Source organism: Trachemys scripta, chromosome 5, assembly GCF_013100865.1.
Source record: "Trachemys scripta elegans isolate TJP31775 chromosome 5, CAS_Tse_1.0, whole genome shotgun sequence".
Taxonomy (NCBI): domain Eukaryota; kingdom Metazoa; phylum Chordata; order Testudines; family Emydidae; genus Trachemys; species Trachemys scripta.
The window spans coordinates 134,868,567-134,881,038 of record NC_048302.1 but is presented as its reverse complement, the minus strand read 5'-3'; the positions used below and the strand labels follow the sequence as shown (position 1 = coordinate 134,881,038).

Here is a 12,472-nt window from a genome sequence, read left to right as displayed (position 1 = left end):
ATAAATTAGAGGGGTGAAATCCTGGCCTACTGGAGTCAGTGGGAGTTTTGCCCTCGTTTGCCCCCTGGAGCAGTCTGTGGGAGAGGGCATAAGCCATAAACATTTGGATTTGGATTCTACAGCTCTGGATCTGGGTGCCACCCTACACTCTCAGAGCCAGGGTTTTGCCTTAGGGCACGGGGCTTGGCGTTGGAAGACATGGACTCTATTCCCAACTCTTGGTCTACCCTAAGAGTGGAACTCACAGCTAGCTGGGGAGACGGAATAGCCCTAACTGAACTTGCCATGCTGCAGATTTCTACAGATTGGGAGTCACTCTTGTTTCTCCATTCAAAGGGAAAAGGCTTATTTGCCACTAGGAATATCCATAAAGGGGAAACGATCTTCGTGGAGAAGCCTGTGGTGTCATCCCAGTTCCTCTGGAACGCGCTGTACAGGTATAAAGGTGAGTGGAGAGTCATTGGTTTTAAGACCGGGGGGACCCTTAGTTCACCTACTCTGATGTCCTGCATAACAAAGCCCTGAGAAAGAAGCAGTGACCTTGATGTGTTCGTGCCCCAGAAAATGACACTGGCCCAAAGTCTGAGACTTTCTGTATTCAGTCTGTGGCCTATGCGGAACAAAACGCCGGTGCTCAAAAGACCAGTGACAGTCTAAAGACTGATGTCTTTCAAACCACCAGTGCTAGGAATAAATGCTTGATACCCTGGAAAAGCTGTCAGTGATATAAACCACTTCTCTCTAAATATGGTGCTTCATGAAATATCTTCTGCAAAAATCATGTTGTTATTGAAGTAAGGGGGTGGGGAGGAAGCAAGATGATAATCAGAAGCACGTGGTTTTAAGGTCGGATACCTCATAGCCTTCCAGGGGTTAGAACCACTGTGCTGGACAAAGAATGTTTCCAAGCTCTCGTCCCGGACCTGTGATCTGAAGGGAGAAAAATGCCGATCCCAGGGAATATAGTGTGATTTGCAAGGAGGATGTAATCAGTGCAAAAGGGAGGTGGGAGCTGCACAGAAGCTTTATAATATCTAGCGATCAGTCCTTGAACCCAGTTACAGCACGCTTTGGCTTCACTGGGCACTGTATCTTTTATACCCTCAATCCCTAAACACGTAACAGGGTGTTTTCAGGTATCTAAAAGGGTGTCATAAGGAGGGAGAAAACTTGTTCACCTTAGTCGCTAAGGATAGAACAAGAAGCAATGGGTTTAAACTGCAGCAAGAGAGGTTTAGGTTGGACATTAGGAAAAAGTTCCTAACTGTCAGGGTGGTTAAACACTGGAATAAATTGCCTAGGGAGGTTGTGGAATCTCCATCTCTGGAGATATTTAAGAGTAGGTTAGATAAATGTCTATCAGGGATGGTCTAGACAGTATTTGGTCCTGCCATGCAGGCAGGGGACTGGACTTGATGACCTCTCGAGGTCCCTTCCAGTCCTAGAATCTATGAATCTATGATGACAGATGGGGAGAGAAACCAAGAAAGAGCTTCAGGACAGGGAGAAAAGGTTTCCAGCTGAGATCTGAAGTGGCATGAAGAATCAGTGAGGTAGGGAGATACATGGTGGCCATTTTGGATGGCAGGAGCTGTGTAGCAGAAGGGTTTATCATCGCAGATCAGTTTGGTGGCAAAGGGAGTTAAAGAAGGCGGGAAGTGGTGTAGATAACGAGGGCTGTGTTTCTACGGACGGTGTTGGGCCTGTGATGTTTTCAGAGTGGTGGTTTTGAGTGGGATAGTGAACCAGATTCTCAGTAAACCAGTGTTGCGCCACTGAAGTTAATGGACCCACACTAAAACACCAGCCGAGGAACTGGCCCACTGCATGCAAACGCATCTGTTCTTTTAGAAGGAGGTTCTCTCAGTCTCTGCCGTCTGGCTTGTTTCTTCTTCCCCAGCCTGCGACCACTGCCTGCGGGCCTTGGAGACGGCAGAAGAGAACGCGCAGAGGCTTCTGGGGAAAAGCTGTCGGATCCTGCCTCACCCAGAGCAGTGCAGCATCCGGAAGGATTTGCATCAGCACTGCCCCCTTTGCCAGGTACCAGGCTGCTGGGGAGAGCTGGGAGTTGCCATCGCTGTGGCCTTGTGTTGATCGATCGGGATGGGGCTTGATCTGCAAGGAGGCCACGTCCCTTTCAGATCTGCCATTGCTGCTGCTGCTGCCCTGGTGTTGGGGCGCTCTCATCGGGAAGGCTGAATTGGTTTCCTTGCTATTGATGGAGAGAGCATCTGACTGGGCAGGACCACCTGGGTCACCTAGGCCAGTTCTTCCCACGCTGCAGCCTGGTCTTACACAATGGGGGTGCAGGGGAGAATTTCCATATCCTGGTGCTCACAGGGCCAGCTGTGTCTGAGGAGGGGTTCACCCAGGGGGAAGGCACATGCCTTTGCCACCCCCTGCTTCCTTGCAATAGATAGGGGCCAGGACTCTGTACTAAGCGGAGGTGGGCTGGGGTAGGACTGATCTCAGGAGCCCCCTCCTCCCTACCACAGTGCTCTCCCTAGGTCACTAGGAAAATGGCTGGCCTTGAAGGGTTGGTCACTTTCCTAAGGGCTAAATTCCTAAGTTACTCTTCTGTCGGCTGACGTGCGTTGCTGGCTTTGTTGCTGTCCAGGTTGCGTATTGCAGTGCTGAATGCAGGCAGTCTGCCTTTGAGCAATACCACCAGGTGCTGTGCCTGGGCCCCTCCCGAGAGGACCCCAAACATCCCCTCAACAAACTGCAGGACGCCTGGAGGTAGGTGCACTAGATGTTTGTAGGACCAGAACTACCTACTGAATAGACTGGCTCTGGCCCATTCGGGAGCAGAGACGGGGACTCACCCTGTGTCCAGCTGAAGGTGGTTTGGAGCAGGGTCAGTTACTGCTCTGTCTCTGCAGAGGCACCCACAGCTCCACTGTTCCAGCCTATAACCATGTAAACCATCCAGGGCCACCTACGCTAGGCAGTTGTCACTGTGCTGCATCCCACGGCCACTCAGAACTTCACGGCCTCCGTGGGAACAGAGCGTGGCTCCTCCTGCTCCTGAAGCACAAGCCTCCGTCGCTTGAGCTAAGAGAGAATCTCCATTAGCCGTATAGGGGCTCTGACATCCAGCTGAGCAATTCTGATTCCATCCAGTAGAGGGCAATAGAGCATGTGTACACTAGTCAGTTGATTACAGTACTTCACAGTTCTGTGGCGCCATCTGTGGATCTCAAAGCACTTCACTGACATTATTGAATTAAGCCTCCCAACATCCCTGAGAGAGAGAGAGAGAGAGAGAGAGAGAGAAATTATTATCCCCGCTTGCAGATGAGGAAACTGAGGCACGGAGAAAGGGACGTGATCAAGGTGGTAACAGAGCCAAGTTCTCCTGACTCCAGCCCTCTGCTTAAACATTAGACAACAACTCACTAGGTTTAACACGTACATTTTTAGTTGGCTCTTCAGTTACTTGTATTATAGTAGCACCCAGAGACCCCTATCAGAGCTGTAATCGCATTGTGCTGGGTGCTGTACATACACAGAGTAACTCTAGTCCCTGCCCCCAAAGAATTTACAATCTGAATAGACAACAGGTGGGAGGGGAAGGCGGGGAACTGACTTACTGAAGGTCACATGACAGAGCTGGAGTCCCTCGAGTGCTGGAGCCCCTAGGCCTTGCTGCCTTTAGCTGTTTCACTGTCAACAAGCAGAGAAATGAGCGGTAGACCAGACCTGGATAGTCCCCTGCTAGAGTCCAAATGCAGGGCAGGAAGTTGCCCCTTTGGCCAGCTCTATAACCAGACCTCCATAAATACCCCTGCTGCGCCTTTTAGAACTTGGTTAATTTCCACTTCCCCTAGGGAGCTCCTGGGCTGTTTGTCTCAGTCCGATGTCTGCGTCTGATCGAGGCTGTGTGTGGGATTCCGGTCTTTGTCTCCCTTCGAGGCGCAAACACCCTGCTGGCCCTTTCAGGGCCAGGACATCTCTGCTCTTCTCACTCTCTCTATATTATTCCTTCCCCTTGGACAGAAACATCCATTACCCACCGGAGACTTCCAGCATCATGCTGCTGGCGAGGATGGTAGCCACCGTCAAACAGGTGCGTGCCTCTGTTTGCTGCTCATGGTGCTAGGTACGTCTCGGCACCTCCTTCGTGTTGCTCCTTGGTGTCTGCCCTCCCCTCTCTAGGGGTATGTCTGCGTTGCAAAGAGAAGGGATGATTGTAGTGCCAGTAGGCGTGCCTATGCTAACTTTAGTCTAGCTAGCAGGGTTCACAGCAGTAGCGACAACATGGTGGCACAGGTTATCAACCCGAGGACATATCCAGGGTCCTGTGCAGGCTTTTACTTGGTTGCTAGCTCATAAGAACTGCCATAATGGGTCAGACCAAAGGTCCATCTAGACCAGTCTCCTGTCTTCTGACAGTGGCCAGTGCCAGGTGCCCCAGAGGGAATGAACAGAACAGGTAATCATCAAGTGATCCATCCCCTGTCGCCCATTCCCAGCTTCTGGCAAACAGAGGCTAGGAACACCATCCCTGCCCATCCTGGCCAATAGCCATCGATGGACCCATCCTCCATGAACTTATCTAGCTCTTTTTTTTTTAACCTTGTTATAGTCTTGGCTGTCACAACATCCTCTGGCAAGGAGTTCCACAGGTTGACTGTGCCTTGTGTGAAGAAATACTTCCCTTTGTTTGTTTTAAACCTGCTGCCTATTAATTTCATTTGGGGGGGGCCCCCTGCTGGATCCCATGTTGACATGTCTTCCCTACATCTTCACTGCTAAGGTTAAAGCTAGCCTGGGTATGCTACAACCACACCTCCACTTTGCAGTGTAGACATGCTGTAAGCTAACCTTCCGGCACATCAGCACTGCATGCACTTACCAGCACTAGGGATCATGCGTTGCTGAGACAGCATGCAGCAGAGAAGGACCTCATGACCACCTGCCCCAGAAGCAGCCCCTCCTTCCACTGTCATTAGCTAGAGCAGCTAAGCTCTTTGGAGGCCTCCGGTCACTAGAGGGTGAACCAACCACAGATGCGTCAGGCAGGTCAGATTCCACCTGGCAGTGGGACATGGATGCACCAACCAGGACGTCCCACCACAGCCTGGGCCTCTGTGTCACTGTCCTGACAGCATGACACTGCTCCAGCTCCTTCTGTCTCAGGGCTTGTGCTGGGCACTTCCTTGTGAAGATGCCTGTTGCTGTGGGAAATCGGAGGCTGCTGTTAGCACAGATTCTATAAGGGCCTTGGATACCATGGTGATAAGGGCGGAATAAATATGCACACCCACCCATGTGGTGTAGCTGTGCCGTGGGAGGTGATCTTTATGGGCTAACATCTGGGTTAGCGTGTCTGGAGAAGGCATCTGTCATCTGCATGATGAGTGATCTGCTCCTATTCCCTGGGTCTTCCCACAAGCCTGGGACAGCTCTTTATAAAGAGGGTTGTGGCTGTGTATGAAGCAGCCCCTTAACTGTGCGTTTCCTGCAGTGGAGTTTGGGGTTTTGACGTCCCTCATCCCATCAGGTTACCGGGAGTCAAAGCTGTTGTCACACATCCATGGCTTCCCCTCCACCTTAGCAAAGGGAGACCTGAGTTTGCCTATCACCGTGGAACTGGGCTGGGCCCATCACATTAATACCCCCCCCCCCATGTCGTACTCTCCTCGGCTTCTCCTGCCCTCTCTGTATAGCTCCCCACATGGGCCCCACTGCGGTGTGTCTGAGTGTCTCACCTGTATATCCTCACAGCTCCAATCTCAAGTAGAGAAGTGTTATCCTTATGTCACAGATTGGGAAACTGAGGCACTGAGTGACTTGCCCAAAGTCGCAGAGGGTGTCTGTGGCAGAACAGGGAATTGAACTCTCCTGAGTCCCCACCCTGTGCGTTAAACCCAACACCAGCTTTCCTCCCCTCTTCTTTCTCTGGCCCACTCGTATTCCAAGGGTTAAACATCGCTGTAGCGGTGCTAATGTTCTGGCCTAAATAGCGTCCAGCTCTGGGTATCCTGCCATCTCGCGTAGCCCCCTCCCACTTCCCTCCTGCTGGAGTGCCGGTTTGAGCGGCTGTTTGATACGTTTCAGGCGAAGGACAAGGACTGGTGGATAAAGCTTTTCTCTCAGTTCTGCAGCAAAACGGCCAACGAAGAAGAGGAGATCGTCCACAAGCTGCTGGGGGACAAATTTAAGGTCAGTGTGTCACGCCACTGGAGTGCTTGGGTCTTTGCGGGGAGGCAGGGTTGTTTGCGGCGATCCCTGAGTTCCTCTCCTTTCCCTCCGAAGGCCCCACTTGTGTACAAACCCTTGGTCACAGAGAGAGAGAGACACCACGGTCCCCAGCAGTGACCAGAACCGGAACTGTCAGCGTCCAAAGTGGGGGCCTCCTCCACTTGAGCTAAAGGAGTTCTCCTCTAGTGCTCAGTAAACGGCAGGCTCTTGGACCAGCCACTAGAGGGAGCTGTGGCCATTAAGCCAGTATATTGCCCTGGTTCCATGGTAGACAGACCAAGCTGTGGCCTGACGGCTGAGAAAGGAGTAGTTAGTGCCAGTGGTTTCCATGCTGAGGTTGCTTCCCCAATAGGGAGTGGCCAGACACCAATGCTTTGCTCGTGGGTGCGCAGCCACGGGTGGCGGTGGCTTTTGATGGCTGCCAGCTTGGGGGCAATTCAGACCAGCAGCTTTCTGACGAGCGGTGGTGGCACAAAGAGCCTTCAGGCCTGCTCCAGTCTCTGCTCGTTGGCTGGATTTAAAGCTGCCCCGCCTGCCTTGAGGCTCCTCTCCTCGCTGACGTTGTGGCCTTGTTTCTCCAGGGCCAGCTAGAGCTCCTCCGGCGGCTCTTCACGGAAGCCCTTTACGAAGAACATCTCAGCAGGGTGAGTGGTGAATCCTTGTCACCCCCTTTCCTCCCCCCTCCACCCCGGCAGAGTCCTGTGCATCCCAGAGAGAGCGCTGAGGAGACTCCGTTTCTCCATAGGGTGTCCTGGTTGCCGTTCCTCCCGACAACACCGAGGGGCTAAGATTTGCCCTGGAGCCCATTGGTGCCTCACCCTCACCCTAGTGGGGCTGAGGTGGGATATGAGGGACAACCTCTTTCTCCTTCACCTTTCCATTTAACCCCCACAGTGCTCTGAGCTCAGACAGGCTCAGGGGATAACAAGAATCATAGAAAGGTGGGGCTGGAAGGAACCTTGAGAGGTCACCTAGTCCAGCCCCCTCGCTGAGGCAGGACCAAGTGATCCTAGACCATCCCTGATGGGTGTTTGTCCAACCTGTTCTTCAGAACCTCCAGTGACAGGGATTCCACAGCCTCCCTTGGACGCCTGTTCCAAGTGCTCAACTCCCCTGAGAGTTAGAAAGATTTTCCTCATCGCCAACCTCAATCTCCCTTGCTGCAGATTAAGCCCAATACGTCTTGTCCTCCCTTCAGTAGACTCAGAGAGTAATTGATCCCAGTCCTGTTTGTAACAGCCTGTTATCAGTTCCCCCCTTAGAATTCTTTTCTCAAGACTAACCATATCCAGGGTTTTTAACCTTCCCCGTGGGTCAGGTTTTCTAAACCTTTTCTCATTTTTGTTGCTTTCCTCTGGACTCCCTCCAATTTGTCCACATCTTTCCTAAGTGTGGCGCCCTGGAAGGGACCCAGCACTCCCGCTGCGGTCTCACCAGTGCCCAGTAGAGTGGGATATTACCTCCCGTGTCTTACATACGACACTCGAATTCATACAGCTGTTCAGCATTTCCCCTTGCTGCTGCCTTACAGGGGTCGTGCCCAGGGGGAAAGAAATACAATGGAACAGGCTTGTGCCCTCTCCTGCGCTATATGGCTCTGGAGTGACTGTACCTGGAATCCACCGTTGAGCAGCAGAAAGGAGAGACGAGACTGACGGGGAGCTGGGAGGGGTCCCTAAGAACTGGGTGGGGCCAGAACCATCTCAGAAGATTGTAAATGCCAACTAGGGGGAGGAATTGTTTGAGACAGGACAGCGGCACCACGAGGAGTAATGGGGTGAAGCAGAGGGAGGGAGAACCTAGGCTGAGTCTGAGGGAAGCCCTGATGACCCTGGATTCTCCTAGAGGATGGAGCCCCCTTACTTGGCTGTCAGATTGTCAAAGGTGCTGATCTCCCACTGAAGATAGTGGACGCTAACCGCTGATGAAAATCAGGCCATTAAGCTCTGTGCCTCATGTCCTCCATCCAGTTCTCTCTAACGAGACATTTCTAGGGACCCCCTCCCTGGGTCCAGGATTTGTTATTACAGGATGCTAAAACTGTCAAGGCAGAGCTGAGGGTCGGTTCGCTGCTGGTTGTAATAGCATTAGTGCCCGTTCTATGGCAGCCCCAGCCCCACGGCCCATCACGGGATTCTGCAGTGGGTCCGGTAAGTAAGGCTGTGACCTAGAGCAGTGTTTCTCAACGACTGGCCCGTGGGCCGGTGCCGATCCCTGAGATCTCCCTGACGCTGTTTAGGAAGGCAGCAGGCTGGTCCCTGGTATTAAAAAGGTTGAGAAAGACTGAGCTAGAGCAAATGGGAGCTGCTGAGATGGTACAGTCCTGACAGGTAAACTGATCCTCTTGCTTCTTGGTCTTTCTGCAGTGGTTTACTCCAGAAGGGTTCCGATCGCTGTTTGCCCTGGTTGGGACCAATGGCCAAGGCATAGGAACAAGGTAACCAGTGGATTCGCCATTGCGCTGTGGCTGTGTGTGGGGAACTGTTGAGAAATCGGCATGGAAATCATGGGAGTCCCAAAGCTCTCTGGGTCTCTGGGCTCCCCCCAGTGCTTGCATGGATTCCCCATGCTGTCTGAAGGAGTCATCCATGCACATCCCTCAACCCAGCTGATGGGAGCCACTTAAGTACCTAGAGCGAGAGCAGAGAAAAAACCTTGTACGTGTTGCTGAGGTTCTGTAAAAGCCGCGTTTTACTGCTTTTCTGTAAACTATGACAGGACTTCCCCAGTCCAAAGCCTCCCAAAGTTCAGCTCTGGTCCTGCATCAGAACTTTGCCTCTTGGGGCCATTGGACACTTCAACCCTGGGAGCCGCAGAGAGTCCCTCCTCCCTCCTGAGCGTTCTGCGCGGAAGAACGAGAGCTGGTGCCATGAGCACCCGCGCCGGCTCGCGGGGTGTGATCACAGCTCTCCCTAGCTCTGGGGTACAGGTGGCTCTCTTGCCCGCCCGGCCAGATCCAGAGACAGTTGGAAACATAACCGTGTTCTCTCTGGTTTCCACTAGTTCCCTGAGCCAGTGGGTCCATGCCTGCGATGCGTTAGAGCTTCCCCCGCACGAGCGAGAGCAGCTAGACGCCTTCATAGACCAACTCTATAAGGATATCGAGAAAGGTAACAATGACAGGAAGCATCAGCGTGGTTCCCGGGCGGCTGTCGGCGCGGTTCTCTGGGTCGTTGTCTTCTCCAGGCCAGGCGGGGTTGGGCATGGGACTCAGCGGCCATTGCAGTTGGCTGACTTTGTAGGCTGCATTGACCGGTGCTGTCTGAAGGCCCTGGTCAGGGTCCCTGAGCTGCCACTGACACTCCTGGCTGCTGGTTAGATGCACCGTGAGAGAACTCCACACAGAGACAAGGCCCCTCCTTCCCACTCAACGTCAGGGCCAGGACTGGTTTGCTGCATTTTTCTGGATTCACCAGACCCTTGACAGTCTCAGCAGCCAGGGGATCTGGCTCCCCGATCCTGGGAAGTGTGGCTGAGACGAGCCGCAGGGAGCAGCTCCTGGGTCTGGTGGAGGAAGTTGGGTGCGTCCCCAGGTGATGGCCGCCAGTTTTTAAAACCCAGCTCCCTGTTTTGCGCCCGCCAGTGGCTGCAGGTGCAGTGTGATGGGCGCAGATGTGGACCAGTAGCTGTCTGCTTGATTTGTGGGTGCGGTTCAGTAATTGGATGTCTCCGTGCCTTCGGTTCCTCCCACAGCTATCTGGGGGGTGAAATAGGGGGTCTGGCCCCTTTAAATATCAACCCCCGCGCTGTCCAGTCCCCAAGCTCTCTGGGAGGCTGAAGTGGATTGGTGTGACTGGCCCAGGTGAACTGGTAAAAGGCTTTGCTGGGGAAGCTATCCGGGGCTGTAACTGTCCCTTTCTGCTTCAGAGACCGGAGAGTTCTTGAACTGCGAGGGATCTGGCCTGTACGTGCTCCAGAGCTGCTGTAAGTACCGTGACGATGCTGATTGCCCGGCCCGGCCCCTCCCTCTTTGGCTAAACCGTTCCAACTGTCCAAAGGTTTCAAGAGACGCGGGTCACAGCCTGGCCTGCCTTCTCGTTCCCTTGCGTCCGTTTGCAAAAGCCACGCTCAAAAATTAACACGCCAGAGCTTTTCAAACAGCTCAGCTCACGTGAGCAACCCTCCAGTAACAAACCAGGGTCTGCAGTCTAGTGCAAGGTAACCTCCAATGCATTCTTATTCCTGCAGAGCCCAAAGTGTGCCAGGCACGTTCTAGACAAATACCATGTGACTCATGCCCCAGAGAGCGTTTTTTGCTTGTAGTGGGGTAAAAATACCTTGGTGAGGAAACCGTCTCCAGTCTTAGCTGCCTCCTGTGATTAAAGAAACGGCAATCCGAGACTGGTTTATTAATGAGACGGGAGTGCAGCCGTCTGGGTGCGGCAGGGTGTGTCTCCGCCAGGGTGGCGGGGAAAGCTATCTAACAGGCAGGCTTACATGGAGAAGGAAGCAGGATCGACAACAGGAATATTTTCCTCCCTCTCTTCTCGCCTCATTAAATGACCCGTGGGGAGACTAGTTGGTTCAGAGAAACGCTAACAGCATCCCAGGCCTTTCACCTCCAGCTCACCGCGTTGGGTCCGGGGCAGGAGTGATTGAAGCCCTTCCCATCTGCTGGCTGTTCTGTGGCGCAGTGCAATGAATGGGTGGGTCTGTCGAGTGTCCTCCCCCGCTCAGCTGGCAGGAATTGGCACCATTACTGGCAGTCTCAGCAGGCGGCCGAGGGGTTTGAACTAACCCTCTCGTTCGTCCGCCGGGCCAGGCCTGAGGCCTGCTGGGGGTCTGCATGGGGAACTGCCTGTGCCCGGCCTGCTGCCTCTGGCGACACCTGCTGTGTGTCACTCACTGGCTTTGGTGCCCGTCTCTTCCCTGCTGCAGGTAACCACAGCTGCATCCCCAACGCTGAGACGTCCTTCCCGGATAACAACTTCCTCCTGCACCTCGTCGCCCTGGAGGAGATCAAGCCGGGCGAGGTGAGCCTGCAGGGAAGGGAATGGTTGGTTTCTTTGGGGAGGGCCGAAGCCTGTAGCCCTCCCTCAGGCCACACTCCTCCTGAAGGCAGTGGCTGTCCAGCCTGAGTAAGACCAGTAGGGTTCTGTCTATGTGCTTACATGGCCCCCCCATTACTACAGTATCCAAGCACCTCCCAACCCCCGTGGGAGGTAACATCCCTATTGTACAGATGGGGAAACTGAGGCACCAAGCGATGAAGTGACTGGCCCAGGGTCAGACAGGAAGTCGGTGGCAGAGCTGTGGATTGAAGTCCCAGTCCAGGGTCTTCGCTAAAAGACCATTAACCCTCTGTGGCCCTTCACTGAGAAAAGGACAAGGGTCATGAGCTGTGGTTCAGCCCAGCTGGGTTTTTGAGCCGCTGTTGACCCTGATGATTTTATGAGCGAACAGGGAGTCCCAGGTGATCTCTGCTGTCCGCTCTAGGGACAGGCCCAAACGCTGAGCCCCCGAACATCGGAGCAGTTTGGATCTGGCCTTCGCAGCCCCGGCCTGCAGCGTCGCTCAGCTGGAGGAAGGCGTGAGACTGGGCTGTGAGGACAATAAAGGAGACAATCGCTCACTGAGGCTGCAGGACACACATGGACCCTCTATTTCTCTCTGGCTCTCCACATTCCCTGTGCTGCCTGGTGTCACCGCACGGCAGCCCCTTGAGCCCTGGCCGGGCCTCCCAGCTGTGGAAAGGTCGGCCGACTGCTCTGCTGGGTCAACCTCTCCATAGGGCTGGATTCTGATTTCTACCTGCCCTGGAAGTTAGCCCTGCTGAATGCTGTGTTCTGCTTTAGCCCCGCCAGTTCCCTCTGCTCTCTGGCAGTGACTTGCTGCACTTTCCCCTCTGTTCCTGGAAAGCCTCCCCTCCAGGGGCAGGAGAGCCCGGCGGTGGAACTGACTCTCAGCCGGGCCTGTTTCTCTTGTCTCGGCAGGAAATCTGCATTAGCTATTTAGACTGCTGCCAGCGGGAGCGGAGCAGACACAGCCGCCACAAGATACTCAGGTAGGGCTAGCCGCCCGCGCCGCTCGGACTCTGCTGGCTGGGGGCCCCGGGGACAGATCGGGGTAGAAGCAGCGGTGGGGGGAAGGGTTGCCAGGGCGTGGCAGAGCGAGGTGGTTCTGCAGAATATTGTCAATTTATTTTCAGGGATCAGGGGACCCCCCCACACATACATCTTACTCTGTTCTTGGATGTAATGGCTTCATCTGGCCTCAGTCTGCAGTACCCGTCCCTCTGGCTGAGCGCACACTCGCCCCCCCCCCC

At 54.1% G+C, this 12,472-nt stretch overlaps 1 protein-coding gene across 2 annotated transcripts in view; it reads left to right on the top strand.

The window, feature by feature from the left end:
* Window positions 1–336: 336 nt before the first annotated feature.
* Window positions 337–12,472, top strand: part of SMYD5 (SMYD family member 5) — a gene marked incomplete at its 5' end in the record, with an annotated part of 17,921 nt that continues 5,785 nt past the window's right edge. Inside the window, 11 exon segments of one of the 2 annotated variants that reach the window (XM_034772125.1) lie at window positions 337–445; window positions 1,901–2,040; window positions 2,618–2,739; window positions 4,000–4,069; window positions 6,103–6,168; window positions 6,789–6,851; window positions 8,574–8,644; window positions 9,211–9,317; window positions 10,075–10,131; window positions 11,086–11,180; window positions 12,141–12,211. In XM_034772125.1, the coding sequence (XP_034628016.1) occupies window positions 337–445; window positions 1,901–2,040; window positions 2,618–2,739; window positions 4,000–4,069; window positions 6,103–6,168; window positions 6,789–6,851; window positions 8,574–8,644; window positions 9,211–9,317; window positions 10,075–10,131; window positions 11,086–11,180; window positions 12,141–12,211 (971 nt within the window). 2 annotated transcript variants of the gene reach the window in all.